This window comes from Rana temporaria, chromosome 1, assembly GCF_905171775.1.
Source record: "Rana temporaria chromosome 1, aRanTem1.1, whole genome shotgun sequence".
Classification (NCBI taxonomy): domain Eukaryota; kingdom Metazoa; phylum Chordata; class Amphibia; order Anura; family Ranidae; genus Rana; species Rana temporaria.
The window spans coordinates 420,375,624-420,390,775 of record NC_053489.1 but is presented as its reverse complement, the minus strand read 5'-3'; the positions used below and the strand labels follow the sequence as shown (position 1 = coordinate 420,390,775).

Below are 15,152 nucleotides of genomic sequence, written 5' to 3'. Positions count from 1 at the left end.
TATAAAAGCTATGTTGGAGTTCCTAGGTGTGCAGCCCAAAGCTTAAATACATATGCGTGTGTGTGCATGTGTATATATACTGACGGTGTCAGTAGAGCAGTGGATGGTGACATAAGAGCAGATATTGGTGATAGTAGGGCAGTGGATGGTGTCAGTAGTTTTTATTTTTTATTATTTTATTTAATTTTTTACAATTGTTTTTTTTTTTTTTTTTTTTTGGAGAAAAAAAATGTTTTTTTGTATTTATTTGGTGAAATATCAGGAGTCTAAACAGGGGGAATATGTGCTACACGGGGTGATTAGGGTGTGCCCAGCCCCACTTGGCATGCCCTGTGCGCACGCCTATGTTTGAGTTTCTTTTTGTCACTGTTGTTTTATTTTGCATTCTGGGATAATGCTTAAAACAGAGTTTAATTTTTACCATCGAATGATTCTGCCACTACTTTTCCAAAATTGTAATATCAACAATATTGTCTTTCCTGAAATGGGCACACTTTTGCGAGTTTTAAATAAATTGCTTTGTTTTAAAGCCCAGTCCTAAGATATTATCAATCTACCCCCCCCCCCCTTTTAACTAACCACTGAAAAAATGCCCATTTACTTACCTGAAACCATGTTTAAGTGACACCAGTGAGAAGCAGTATCTGGTGAGCACATTTAATTTTGTGCCATGGACTTAAAAAAAACATTCAGTTTAGGAGTTCTGACTTCCCTTTAATTATATCTGCTATATATATATATATATATATATATATATATATGCCATTTATGGGTAAATGGCTCAGAATATTTGCTATACATATGCCCTTTAAAGGTCAATGGTTTAGAATATTTTTAGGTTAAATGTTGACTGTAAACAACTAGCTTTTCATACAAAAATCAGCACAGACAGTTATCAGGATTCTTCCAGCAATGGGTTAATTCAATCAATGCCTTCACATATTTGATATTTTAGATCAAGTACTCCTGACCTATAACATAGGAATTGATGATACATTAAAAAAAAACAAAGAATTTTTATTTCAGTGTTGTTTTGGCCCTTACCTTCGGTAGGAATGAGCCAGACATCCCCCCATTCGGTTCGCACCAGAACCTGCGAACAGACCAAAAGTTTGTGTGAACTTTAGAACCCAGTTAAAGTCTATGGGATATGAACGTTTGAAATCTAAAGTGCTAATTTTAAAAGGCTAATATGCAAGTTACTGTCCTAAAAAGTGTTTGGGGACCAGGGTCCTGATCGAGGAGACATGTATCAATGCAAAAAAAAGTTTTAAAAAACTGCAGTTTTTTCAGGAGCAGTGATTTTAATAATGCTTAAAGTGAAACAATAAAAGTGCAATTTTCCTTTAAATTTCGTACCTGGGGGGGGGGGGGAGGGATAGTATGCCTGTGAAGTAGCGCTTGTTTTCCCATGCTTAGAACTGTCCCTGCACAAAGTGTAATTTCTAAAGGAAAAAAAGTCATTTAAAACCACTCGCGGCTATAATGAATTGTGTGCTCCCGGCAATACAGAGAAAAGTCATTGGGTTCCCCCAAATTCAATTACCAGGCCCTTCAGGTCTGGTATGGATAGTAAGGGGAACTCCACCCCAAATTTAAAAAAAATTACAAGGGGTTCCAAGCTCCCATTGTGCAAGAAAAGGATTAAAGACTAATTAAAAAAATTGACAGTAAACAATATCCTTATTCTTCAAAACGAGTCCATATACATCCACTACTTAAAAGCCCTGTAACCGATTTTTCATGGAATCGTTTCTTATTGTGTTTTTCTGCCTTTTTGTATTGTCTTCAGTATGGTCCTGAGGGTCTCTCCCCCCCCCCCCCCCCCCACACACACTTTGGAAGTAGTTGTGGTCATGTGCATTGCTCTATCCACACTATAGATCTCATAGTCCCGAGTCCATTTTTGGAGCAAGCAAGAGAAGGTGGCTACATTTACATACAGTGGAGAATGAATGTAGACACCCTTTGACAGGATAACAACACCAAAAAAAAATAATAATTTGTGGATTCGAAGGAGGCTGAGAGCAAGCGAAGATACGTTTCTGTGCTAAAAATACATACTTGAATAGAATAGTTTTTGTAAACCAGAGTTTTCTGCCCATTATGTTAGTTCGGTTTGAAGCACAGTAGGAACAAAAGGTTATGCAATTATTTAAATTCATCCAGCCATGCTGGTTCTATATAAAATGTGTAAAAAACACAGTTTCCAGTTTAAATGCATAGGCCACAAGTGATATGAGATTTTTACTACAATTAATATGAAATAGTTACCAGTAGCTCTTTTTCCCTGACAAAACTGCTTTCTTTTAGGGGCGCTCAATAGGTGGAATCAAATACAGTAGATACAATAGGCCATCATTATCAACTGTAAATGTTGCCTTGCATATTGATGGACAAGTCAGAGTGATGATGATGATTAGTATTATCCACACTGAAGTTTTACAAACTACTGAACAACAACTGCCAATATAGTCTCACTGTAAGGACAAAAATCCTTCTTGTCCTAGTCAGTACCAGTGAGGCCTCGTACACACAACCGAGAAACTCGACGGGCGAAACACATCGTTTTGCTCGTCGAGTTCCTTGTGAAGCCGTCGATAAACTCGAGAAGCCAATTTTCTCCATTCCCGTCAAGGAAATAGAGAACATGCTTTCTTTTTGGCTTGTCGAGTTTCTCGACAGTTTCCTCAACGAAAGTATACACACGACTGGTTTCCTCGGCAAAAAAATATCTCCCAGCAAGTTTCTTGCTGGTTTTTGCCGAGGAACTCGGTCGTGTGTACGAGGCCTAAGAAAAATCCTATTGATCATTCAAATGAACATTTAGGTGTGAAAAAGCAAAAAAAAAAAAAAAAAGAAAAGAAGCATGGCCATACTTTAAAAAATAAAGACAGGAGAAGAGCCAGGTTGGGTGATCTGTCAAAGTCACATTTCTGACTCTACTCCAATTATGAAGCTCTCTCTGCTATGTTAAGCAAAGGTAACTTGGTGGAGGCTATACACCATGATCTGCATTTTATGAATGGGATGTAAAATTTGGCCCATGGTGTGTAAATCCCAGTGGGGTATAAAGGAGAGCAGATGGCAATATCTGCCATCTAAATATCGAAATCTGACGTATCTAAATTTACTTCAGTCTCTATACCTTAATTTAGATTTCTGTATTAGCTGTTTGAATTTCCCTGTTTAGCATGATTCGGACTTCGGAAGGAATGGGCAAAACTATTAGCCAATTACGTATTACTACATTGCACTACACAATGAACTTGCTAAACTCATTAGTGTGTTTTGTGCCTTTACTATCCAATCACAGGCTGGGGTGAACCAATTTGAAAAAACTAGTTGTATAAAATTACATTTTGTGAAAGACAAGCTACTTTGCACATATGTCAACTGTAAATTTAGATGTTTTACCTTCACTCTTTAAATGTATTGCTGAAACTATGCAAATGATATTCATTACTTAATGTCCAAATTGTAGTCAGAAAAATACTCACAGAGCAATAATTTTTGCACATTTCCTGCAGGAAATATTGATAGTTTTAAAGACTTTATTACATAATTAATTATTAATAAAATACATATTTACTGCTCATAAAATGTATTACCAACCAGAAATAGTGATACAGCCTACATCAGAGCTGCTGTCATATACTCAAATCATAATTCAAAGGAATCTCCTATAGAGCAATGTGAAGATCTTCCGTTTCCATCTGCTTTACCATTTCAAAAGCCAAAAGTGTTCTTGTTCCATAAGAGCTATAACAAGACCTGCTAAATTTCAGAATTGTCTTTTGGCTTCAATATGGTTAGAAATGATTTACTGCTGAGATATCATGTATACAGTATACAAGTAATACATTATTATGGGACCATTATGTGCAACCCCTAGATCATCTGTTGTGAAAAAATCTTGGGTACCATGCCATATAAATGTCCAAAACATTGTATTACGAACAGGAGAAAATATATTGAACTTTTGCAGTATGTGGTCTAACTGCATTTGGTGTCTCCATGTGACCCAGTTAAAGCGGGGGTTCACCCAAAAATGTTTTTTTAACATTACATTGGCTTCCGACCGGCGCATACAGCGCGTCACGAGTTGCCGAAAGAAGCCGGACTGCGAGTCGGCTCTATACGGCGCCTGCGCACCGACATTCGGCTTCTTTCGGCAACTCGTGAAGCGCTGTATGCTCCGGACGGAAGCATGTCAATCAATTAGGAACGCTCAGTCCCGCAGATTATACCCGGAAGCTGCGGTGAACATATATATTTAAAACGGTATGTACGGCAAGGATTTAAAAAAAAAAAACAGCCGATTGTCATTATCACAACTCGCCTGAATGTAATGTTAAAAACATTTTTTTTTGGGTGAACCCCCGCTTTAAATATGTGGTTAGCAGGCAAGTAGAGAGAGCACTGCTCCTAAAGACAATAAATAATCCTTTCATATCTTAAAACATCTATAATAAACCTTATAAGGAAATAACAGAGGCTGCCTGGGGTCTGTAGGTAATGCCAGCAAACTGCAGTGCAGCCTGGAAGCTCCTAAACTAGGCTTGAGTGTTGACCCCTTTAAAGTGCAGGAGATGCATAGGCCAACACAAGAGCACTGTGATTTTCTGCATTGGTGTCTGGGAACCTAAGTCTTCCCCTTCAGTGACAGAGGAGGGAAATGGAGTGCAACACCAGGTGGAAGAGAGCAGTGGACATTCAGTGGCCAGCAGCCCATGAGACAGATGGAATAAAACCCTCTAGGTACCAGAGAGGCCCAAATACTTCAGTCTCCTCCAATTCAGCCTTTTGCAGGCCCACAAGAACCACCAGAGACCCAGGATCAGAGAGGGAAAGAATAGCCAGGGAAGAGAAAAGGCACAGTCTCTGTTCAGCCCCCTGCATACTAGCCTCCAGGGGCATCATGGCCTCTCCTTTATCCACCATTACCCAGCCAGTGTGGTTTACACTTCACCCTCCTCCAGAAAGCCTGCACGTTTTGACTGAAAATACACTTTAATGGCTATCCTGCACTAAATGTGGTTTAAAGAGTAGACTGGAAGCATTGTAGCTTAGTCCTTTCTAAGAAAACCTGTTTACCATCCTTGCTGTTGACATCAGAGTTACATATCCAAAAATATGCTGGTATGAACTTAAAATGCTGACAGAATCATACAACCAACACTTTGCATGATCAGAAAATATGGTCCAGGGGATAGATTAAAAAGGAAGAAGGGGCGGGCCAGGAATTATTTTCATTAAATAATATAATCCCATGTCATGCTTTAATTCTATTTTCAACCTTACTTTAAAATTATCATTTATTTTTTACTGGAAGCAGATGATGTAAGTATTTTCATTTAGAGCAGTATGTCATAAAAAAGGAATTCAATAAGCAACTTGTCATAACCAAGTTTACTCAGTAAATTAGTGCAATGAACAAATCATAGCAATATATAGACACCAATCAGATTTTGGTAACCTCATATCTGTGAAGGATTGCTTCCAGTTGATGAATTTTCTCAGTTTTCTTTGCTTTCATCAATTGTCAAAATAATTTTAATATTTTGTAATGTGTTTTTGCCAATGAAATTCCAGATTAAATCCGTCAAGTTGAAAGGCAAGAAATGATAGATGACCATATCATGATGCCCTTATCTATTAAGGAAAAGTGGAATATATAAAGTGTAATTCATACAATGGACTTTAAAATTCTTATTTTTAAAAGAAATTCTTATTTTTTTCCTGTCAAAATCGAGTTTCTGAACTTAGATTATCAAGGATTGTAGTGTCATTGTTTGTTTTATCTTAATAAATATGAAATATTTTGGGTCTAAGGTCCCCAGACCAAAGAACCAAGGGGGAAGGAATGGGCCAATTAGGACTATCGCGGTACAGGTACATAAATGAACAAATGAGGATAAGTATTTAAAAACAAAAAATAAATTTTTATTCAAAGCATAAACAGACAAGGTCACACAATTAAAATAATGATAACCTATGACAACAACAAACTGAAGATCCCCCGATGAGGAGAAAGACACGATGGGTTGAGGGTTATGGCAGTCTCAAAGAGACTGCCATAACCCTCAACCCATCGTGTCTTTCTCATCGGGGGATCTTCAGTTTGGTGTTGTCATAGGTTATCATTATTTTAATTGTGTGACCTTGTCTGTTTATGCTTTGAATAAAAATTTATTTTTTGTTTTTAAATACTTATCCTCATTTGTTCATTTATGTACCTGTACCGCGATAGTCCTAATTGGCCCATTCCTTCCCCCTTGGTTCTTTGGTCTGGGGACCTTAGACCCAAAATATTTCATATGATCCCAGGATGATGGTACTTCCAATACTTGTATTCACATATCTTACCCAGAGGCTCCTACTTTAAATCTTAATAAATATGCTCTAGCTCAGTTTTTAAATCAACAGTTATGCAATGTGTTATTGTTTTCAATCTCTTTTTATACAATTTTACATACATTTTACAAATACATTTTAAAATACATATATCTATACATTCATATATCTTATAGTTTTACGTTTTCCCTGTTCTCGTCACTTGGGATCTTGATTTATAATCGTGAAATGTAATTCCCTTTATTCTTTTCCCTTGTTATTTCCCCATGATTTTGTTGTTATTCCCTATCACCCCTATATTCATTCCCCACATATTCAAGACCAAACGAACCAAAAAAAAAACTATTTGCTATTGTTAAGTCTTTCTTACCTGATTGACTTCCATACAAACAATAATTTCAATGTGTTTTTACTCTACAATAAAATGCTTTATTGATATTATTTGAAGAAATATCAATAACTTGGATAGGCATAATTTATCTATCATTTTTCTTTCCTTTCTCTATAACACTACTTTTATTCTGCTAGCGACAAACATGTATAGATGTATAGGAGAACATGATCTGTTTTTAAGTGCTCACCATATGGAATTCCCTGTGACCTACATCCCAATTAGCTGCTAGCGTTTTTTCCTGTGGGAATACAATGGCAGGTTGCACAAATCACAAGGCAATTAGTACTGAACATACCTTTTGCTGGGTGAGTTAAAAGGATTAATAGTTACGTCTTAATCGATATTTCTTGCCTCCTAGCTAGGGAGCTTTAATTGGTCCATAGTCAGACTTATTTCAAAGCTTAAAGTTTTGTGGACTATGTAAACCACAGGTTAGTTGGTGAGGGTGTGGTATTAATTTATTTCTACCATAGCAATTATTTCGAGATTTAGGCAGCATTGCTTCTCTACAGTCCCAGTTGTATTATAATCCCAGTCTGATGTTGTGTGGTTTATACAAAATGCCAATTATACAAGCTGCAGGAAGCCATTGATAAAATGGAAGTAATTCATATACGTATCTATTTACTTGTTGCAGTCAAGGTAATAGGTTAGAATAAAACTGCATTTTAATAAAAATTCTCATTTACATATACTGTACTGTCTTCATGTCATAGAGTATTAATTAGTATTACATATTTTACATATTTTTGTGCATGCCGATAGGACATATCTTATGGAGCTTAAAGGAAATCTTTCCTAGGAGGGACATAGTGGCTTCTTTTATCATTCGGCGTACTAACTTTTTGAGTTACTAACTCAAAATACGGGTGCAGATAAGCATCTGACTTTTCTCTGACTTTCCTGATCTGCATGCTTGTTCAGTCAGTGACTTACAAAGTTAATAAGTCGGTATTCTTTGTAATAGCTAGGTAACTACAGTGGGTGACCGCGATATTGTGTCAATCTCGCTCCCTTTCTCGGCGAGATTGAGCACCTACGAGCCCCATCGTGGGAGCCAGCGCCGAGCTGGCTTGCCGCGATGGAGACAAAGCCGTCATAGAAGCGACGGGAGATCCGACTTGGATTCCCGCCAATTCTAGGTGCGGCATTTGGTATGCCTTCCTGAGGGAGAACTCCACGCCAATTTTTAAATAAAAAACCGACATGGGTTCCCCCCCAGGAGCATACCAGGCCCTTAGGTCTGGTATGGGTTGTAAGGAGACCCCCCTACGCCGAAAAACCGACATAGGGGGTCCCCCTACAATCCATACCAGACCCGTATCCAAAGCACGCTACCCAGCTGGCCAGGAAAGGAGTGGGGACGAGCGAGCGCCCCCCTCCTGAGCTGTACCAGGCCGCATGCCCTCAACATGGGGGGGTTGGGTGCTCTGGGGCAGGGGGGCGCACTGCGGGGCTCCCCCCACCCCAGAGCACCCTGTCCCCATGTTGATAAGGACAGGGCCTCTTCCCGACAACCCTGGTCGTTGGTTGTCGGGGTCTGCGGGCGGGGGGCTTATCGGAATCTGGGAGCCCCCTCAAATAAGGGGGCCCCCAGATACTGGCCCCCCACCCTAAGTGGATGGATATGGGGTACATCGTACCCCTACCCATTCACCTGGAGGCAAAGTGTTAAAGTTAATAAACACACGACACAGGGTTTTTAAAATAATTTATTAGTCTGCTCCGGGGCCCCCCCTGTCTTCTTTAGCTCTTTTAGCAGGGGGGCTTCTTCTTCCGCTTTCCAGGGGGGTCTTCTGCTCTCCGGGGGTTTCCTCCGCTCTCGGGGGTCTTCTCCGCTCTCCGGGGGGGTCTTCTCCGTTCTGGGAGGGTCTTCTTCTATCTTCGCCGCTCTCCGCTGTTGACTCGGCGCACCCCGGTTCTTCTCGCGCTGTCCGGTGCCTTCTCCTTCACGGCTGGCCGCCGCTATCTTCGTGTGTTAGCTCAGTTACTAGCAGGCGGCCAGCACGCTCTTCTGTGACGTCGTCTTCTTCTCTTCTCTTCTTCTCCCTTCTTCCGATGTTGACCGACGGCTCTTCTAGCTGCAATGACAGGTGCGCGGTTTGCATCCGACTTATATAGGCCTCACAGTCCCATCATGCTCCGGTACCTACCCACGTGGGTAGGTACCGCGGAGAGCGGCGAAGATAGAAGAAGACCCCCCAGAGCGGAGAAGACCCCCCGGAGAGCAAAGAAGACCCCCGAGAGTGGAGGAGACCCCCCGGAGAGCATAAGACCCCCCCGGAGAGCGGATGAAGAAGCCCCCCTGCTAAAAGAGTTAAAGAAGACAGGGGGGCCCCCCCGGAGCAGACTAATAAATTATTTTAAAAACCCTGTGTCGTGTGTTTATTAACTTTAACACTTTGCCTCCAGGTGAATGGGTAGGGGTACGATGTACCCCATATCCATTCACTTAGGTTGGGGGGCCGGTATCTGGGGGCCCCCTTATTTGAGGGGGCTCCCAGATTCCGATAAACCCCCCACCCGCAGACCCCGACAACCAACGGCCAGGGTTGTCGGGAAGAGGCCCTGTCATTATCAACATGGGGACAGGGTGCTCTGGGGTGGGGGGCCCCACAGTGTGCCCCCTGCCCCAGAGCACCCAACCCCCCATGTTGAGGGCATGCAGCCTGGTACGGCTCAGGGGGGGGGGGCGCTCGCTTGTCCCCACTCCTTTCCTGGCCGGCCGGGTAGCGTGCTTTGGATACGGGTCTGGTATGGATTGTAGGGGGACCCACTACGCCGGTTTTTCGGCGTAGAGGGGGTCTCCTTACAACCCATACCAGACCTAAGGGCCTGGTATGCTCCTGGGGGGGAACCCATGTCAGTTTTTTATTTAAAAATTGGCGTGGAGTTCTCCCTCTCAGGAATGCATACCAAATGCCGCACCTAGAATTAGTGGGAATCCTAGTCGGATCCCCGTCGCTTCTATGACGCGCTCGCTGGAATAGACAAAGCACATTCCAGCGAGCGCGTCATAGAAGCGACTGGGATCCGACTTGGATTCCCGCCAATTCTAGGTGCGGCATTTGGTATGCATTCCTGAGAGGGAGAACTCCACACCAACTCCATGCCAGATGTCAGCACCATGTCGCCGAGAATCAGCGCGATGCTGTCGTGCTAGAAACACAATATCGCGGTCACCCACTCCAGATTATTTAGTAGGAATTTGACAACAGGAGGCCCCATAGGAAAGGATTGCTTTAAAGCCTATGTCAAGGCAAATGAATAAAAAAAAAAAAAAAACATAAGCATGTGGTTTCAGCCCCGTCTACTGAATTTTGTTCACAGGAATTTATCAGCTCAAATGTTTCTGACAGAAATGTCTTTTTGCATTTATTGAACAGACATAACTGATCACTTTTGTATACTCAGTAGACTAAAAGGGGGCATATATTATAAGTTCATAGCAGTTCCTTTTGAGATGTCATCTCACCCAGGGTTATAAATACGACACCCATCATGTGACCAGGAAGCTTCCTGATGACATCAATAGATGAAACGTACGTCAAGGCGTTCCTGGTCACGTTCAGCTACTTCCGGATTTGGCACAGAGAGGCGGTGGAACGCACGCTACACCTACCCACGAGACATAGTGCAGCTGGTGCTCCACGTCACATCTAGCTTTAACACGCTTGATTCCTTAGTGCCAATGTCTCGGCACTTCCACAAGTAAGAAGTTAATCTGTTTTACAATAAATCACAGAACTTCATTATGGCCCTTTTTTCTTCATTTTATTTATGGTAATTTCCTCTGTTGGAGTACATTCTTGGCCAGTCCCATTCAAGTACCAGTACAGACCTTAGGCCACCAACTGTACTAAAGCTCCACCTGATCCTTTTTTCAAATAAAGGGTCATGTTGGTCTGGTAAGTAGGCACTTGCCTCTACCTTTCACCGGGTGTCGCCAGTTTGATATCTGTTCCGTGGTGATGGTGTCTACTCTCAAGTCAACCATTTGATGCATGGACTTACCAATGCTTATCATTTAGTGACCATTGCTGCATTTTTTTAGACCTGTTTGCACTTTTTTTTTTTTATGTTGTTATTATATAAGCACTTGCACTTTAAATCACTATTATATTGTTGACCTTAAAGTTAATATATATCCAATGCATCCAGTTAATATATTGTTTCAAGCTAGAATTTGGAATTTATTTATCACCTACTATTAGTGCCCCCTTATTATTATACACCCCCCACATTGCTAAAGTTGTTTTCACACCACTTTAGGGGATCAGCTTCTTTAATATATTTATATTTTTATTACCATAGCGCAGAGTTCTTTATTTATTCCTAACAGAGAAATTAGCTGATCGCTGTGCTGTTTTACATTTACACTGCCTCCACTGGCTTGTCCTCAGTGCATCCTGGTGCCATCTCTTCCCCTGGCAAGTGAAGCACACACTCCCAGCTATCCACATGGTGTAAAAGAAAACATGATTCATCAGATCAGGCCACCTTCTTCCATTGCTCAGTGGTCCAGTTCTGATTCTCACATACCTGTTATATTCCCTTTTGGCTGTGGACATCAGTCAGCATAGGCACTCTGACGGGGCTGCGGCTATGCACAGCAAACTGCAATTTTTATTTTATTTTAGCACATCTGTTTCAGAGAGAACATGTTTACTTGCTGCCTAATATATCCCAACAACATTCGCATGCCATTTTTAACCAGATAATCAAGGTTATTTGCTTTACCTGTCAGTGCTTTTAATTTTATGACTGATTGGTGTATACAGTATATGATATAAAAAAAAAAACAGGTATATAAAGGTGAACAGCACCACTGGCAAAATACCATGGTAAATTCCAAAAATAACAAAAAGCAAAAGTTCCTTTTATGATGAGAGTTTTGTGGATCAAGAGCTCACATTGAAACAATCCAGTCACAGTGAAGCAATGCAAACATCCTGGTAGGACTTAGTGCTAGTTGCATACCTCCCAACATTTTGAGATGAGAATGAGGGACACCTAATAGCAATTGTATGTCGGCATAGGACACGCCCCCTGCCACACCCTCTCAAAGGAGAATTAAAGCGGTTGTAAACCGCATAAACATTTTTTTTTTAAACCTGCAAGGCAAAAGGCATAATCAGCTAGTATGCACCGCATACTGGCTGATTATGAAATACTTACCTCTGAACGAGGTGAAGAAAACTTACCTGGTCTACGCCGAGCGAGATGTCATCTTGCTCCGGCGTGTCTTCCGGGTATCGCCGCTCCCGCGCTGTGATTGGCTGAAGCGGCGATGACGTCACTCCCGCGCGTGCGCGCGGGAGATTTAAATTCGGGAAGGTCCGGCGGCTGCCGGTCCTTTCGCCGTGGATCCCCCCTGCACATGCGCCGCTGCAATCAGCGGCGCATTGCGAGGGGAATATCTCCTAAACCTTACAGGTTTAGGAGATATTCTTTATACCTACAGGTAAGCCTAAGGCCCCATACACACGAGAGGATTTATCCGCGGATACGGTCCAGCGGACCGTTTCCACGGATAAATCCTCTCGAGGATTTGCGCAGATTTTGATGCGATGGAGTGTACTCACCATCGAATCGAAATCCGCGCCAAAATCCTCTGGCGATGACGTGTCGCGCCGTCGCCGCGATGATGACGCGGCGACGTGCGCGACGCAGTCATATAAGGAATTCCACGCATGCGTCGAATCATTACGACGCATGCGGGGGATCCCTTTGGACGGATTGATCCGGTGAGTCTGTACAGACCAGCGGATCAATCCGTTTGGATGGATTCCAGCGGATAGATTTGAAGACATGTCTTCAAATATTTATCTGCTGGAAATCCATCGCATGGGAGAAAAATCCGCGGAAACAGATCCGCTGGATTGTACACACCATAGGATCTATCCGCTGAAACCCATTCGCTGGGATTTTTCAGCGGATGGATTCTATCGTGTGTATGGGGCCTTATTATAGGCTTACCTGTAGGTAAAAGTGAAAAAAGTGGGTTTACAACCACTTTAACCAAAAAAAGGTTAATTAAATCCACAAGGGCTTTTTTTTTTACCACTACTATTCCTTTATATTGGTTTTTAAAATTTACAAATGCAGCAATTTAGGGATTCAATGGAATGTTTAGCAATGGGAAACCTGCCATTGATAAAATGGAAGTAATTCATATACGTATCTATTTACTTGTTGAAGTCAAGGTAATAGGTTAGAATAAAACTGCATTTTAATAAAAATTCTCATTTACATATACTGTACTGTTTTCATGTCATAGAGTATTAATTAGTATTACATATTTTACATATTTTTGTGCATGCCGATAGGACATATCTTATGGAGCTTAAAGGAAATCTTTCCTAGGAGGGACATAGAGGCTTCTTTTATCATTCGGCGTACTAACTTTTTGAGTTACTAACTCAAAATATGGGTGCAGATAAGCATGTCTGACTTTTCTCTGACTTTCCTGATCCGCATGCTTGTTCAGTCAGTGACTTACAAAGTTAATAAGTCAGTATTCTTTGTAATAGCTAGGTAACTAGATTATTTAGTAGGAATTTGACAACAGGAGGCCCCATAGGAAAGGATTGCTTTAAAGCCTATGTCAAGGCAAATGAACAAAAAAAAACAAAAAACATAAGCATGTGGTTTCAGCCCTGTCTACTGAATTTTGTTCACAGGAATTTATCAGCTCAAATGTTTCTGACAGAAATGTCTTTTTGCATTTATTGAACAGACATAACTGATAACTTTTCTTTGTATACTCAGTAGACTAAAAGGGGGCATATATTATAAGTTCATAGCAGTTCCTTTTGAGATGTCATCTCACCCAGGGTTATAAATACGACACCCATCATGTGACCAGGAAGCTTCCTGATGACATCAATAGATGAAACGTCGAGGCGTTCCTGGTCACGTTCAGCTACTTCCGGATGTGGCACAGAGAGGCGGTGGAACGCATGCTACACCTACCCACGAGACATAGTGCAGCTGGTGCTCCACGTCACATCTAGCTTTAACACGCCCGATTCCTGTGTGTGGGCAAAACAACGTTTAAAATTACGTTTTTAAACCCGCGCATGCTCAGAAGCAAGTTATGAAGCTAGCTTCAATGGAAAAGAGTGCTGAACGTAATCGCGCTTTGCTAGAGCATTTTGAAAAAACGATGGTGTGTAGGCAACGTCGTTTTTGAAAATGAAGTTTCAAAAACGTCGTTTTATTTCATGATTTAAACGTTGTTTTTTTTTCATCACATAAAGTGATGGTGTGTACGCGGCATAAGACTGGGATGCCATTAAAGTCCATGTGCGTGTAAAGGCAGTCCCAACACTTTTGGTAATATAGTGTATCTGCTGATCAGTAGCATATTGCTGTAGCAGGCAGGGTTCCTTGCTGTTATGTGCAATGTCTAGAAATGCCTAAGCATTACTTTTTGTCTGAAACTCTAAAATAGCAGTGCACTTGCTATGTGAGGGTGCCCAAGCACTCCTGTGCCTACAGCCTCATAACTGTTTATCTGCAGTAAGACTCTAAAGCACTGCTAGTCTCCAGAGATTTAGAATGAGATGTCGCTATTGCTCACTGTTCTCCCTGCTGGGGGTGCAAAGCCCTGCCTTCATACACCTACATAATAGTAAGCTAATAATGGGAAAGAACAGTGGCAAGGAGACCACAAGCAAAACTGGTCACTACTAGTCCTTTGCCTGACTTTTTTTAGGCACAGCTTCTACATTAAACTTGTTCTTTAGGCCCCATTCACATACACGCTGTGGCTCATACAGTATGGATTTTTTTTTTTATGTGTGTGTGTTATAACGTATATCTTCTTTATCTTTTCAAGTGAGAAAAAACTTATAACGGATGCATTGTACAAGAATCAGTTTCTAAAACGACTTGATCCTCATCAAATCCAGGACACGATAGAATGCATGTACGAAAGAAGATATGCCCAGGGAGAATATATTATAAAGCAAGGCGAACCAGGCACTCATATCTTTGTATTAGCTGGTAAGTTAACCCAAGTATTTTTTTTTAGCTAAACACACGCTGGATGGACCTGTCCTCATCATTACTTAGCTGTGGAAATGTTAAGCTCTGGCTAAATCTAGTCATAGAGAAAAATAGCAGGTGATGCGGTCAAACTCTTTCACGCTGCACTCAATATGGACTTAACCAAACAGATCTGCTAAAATGGAAGCAAGGTTCCAACAATAAAGTACTGTTGTTAAACATAAAAAGTTGCTGTATTCATAACTATTTCTGGATGCTAAAGAGACCACACTTGGTATCCCAATACACCTAGAAGTTAGCATTTCACTGTGTATGCCTGCATTATATATGCAAATTCTAACCTCAGCAAACATTTAGTGGTGCGCACTTCGTAGACATATCCAAATGC

The 15,152-nt window shown here is 41.3% G+C and overlaps 1 protein-coding gene across 1 annotated transcript in view; it reads left to right on the top strand.

The window, feature by feature from the left end:
* Window positions 1-15,152, top strand: part of PRKG2 (protein kinase cGMP-dependent 2) — a 124,492-nt gene that overhangs the window by 12,759 nt on the left and 96,581 nt on the right. Inside the window, exon 3 of the mRNA XM_040325109.1 lies at window positions 14,595-14,761. Within this exon, the coding sequence (XP_040181043.1) occupies window positions 14,595-14,761 (167 nt within the window). The remainder of the gene's footprint in view (window positions 1-14,594; window positions 14,762-15,152) is intronic.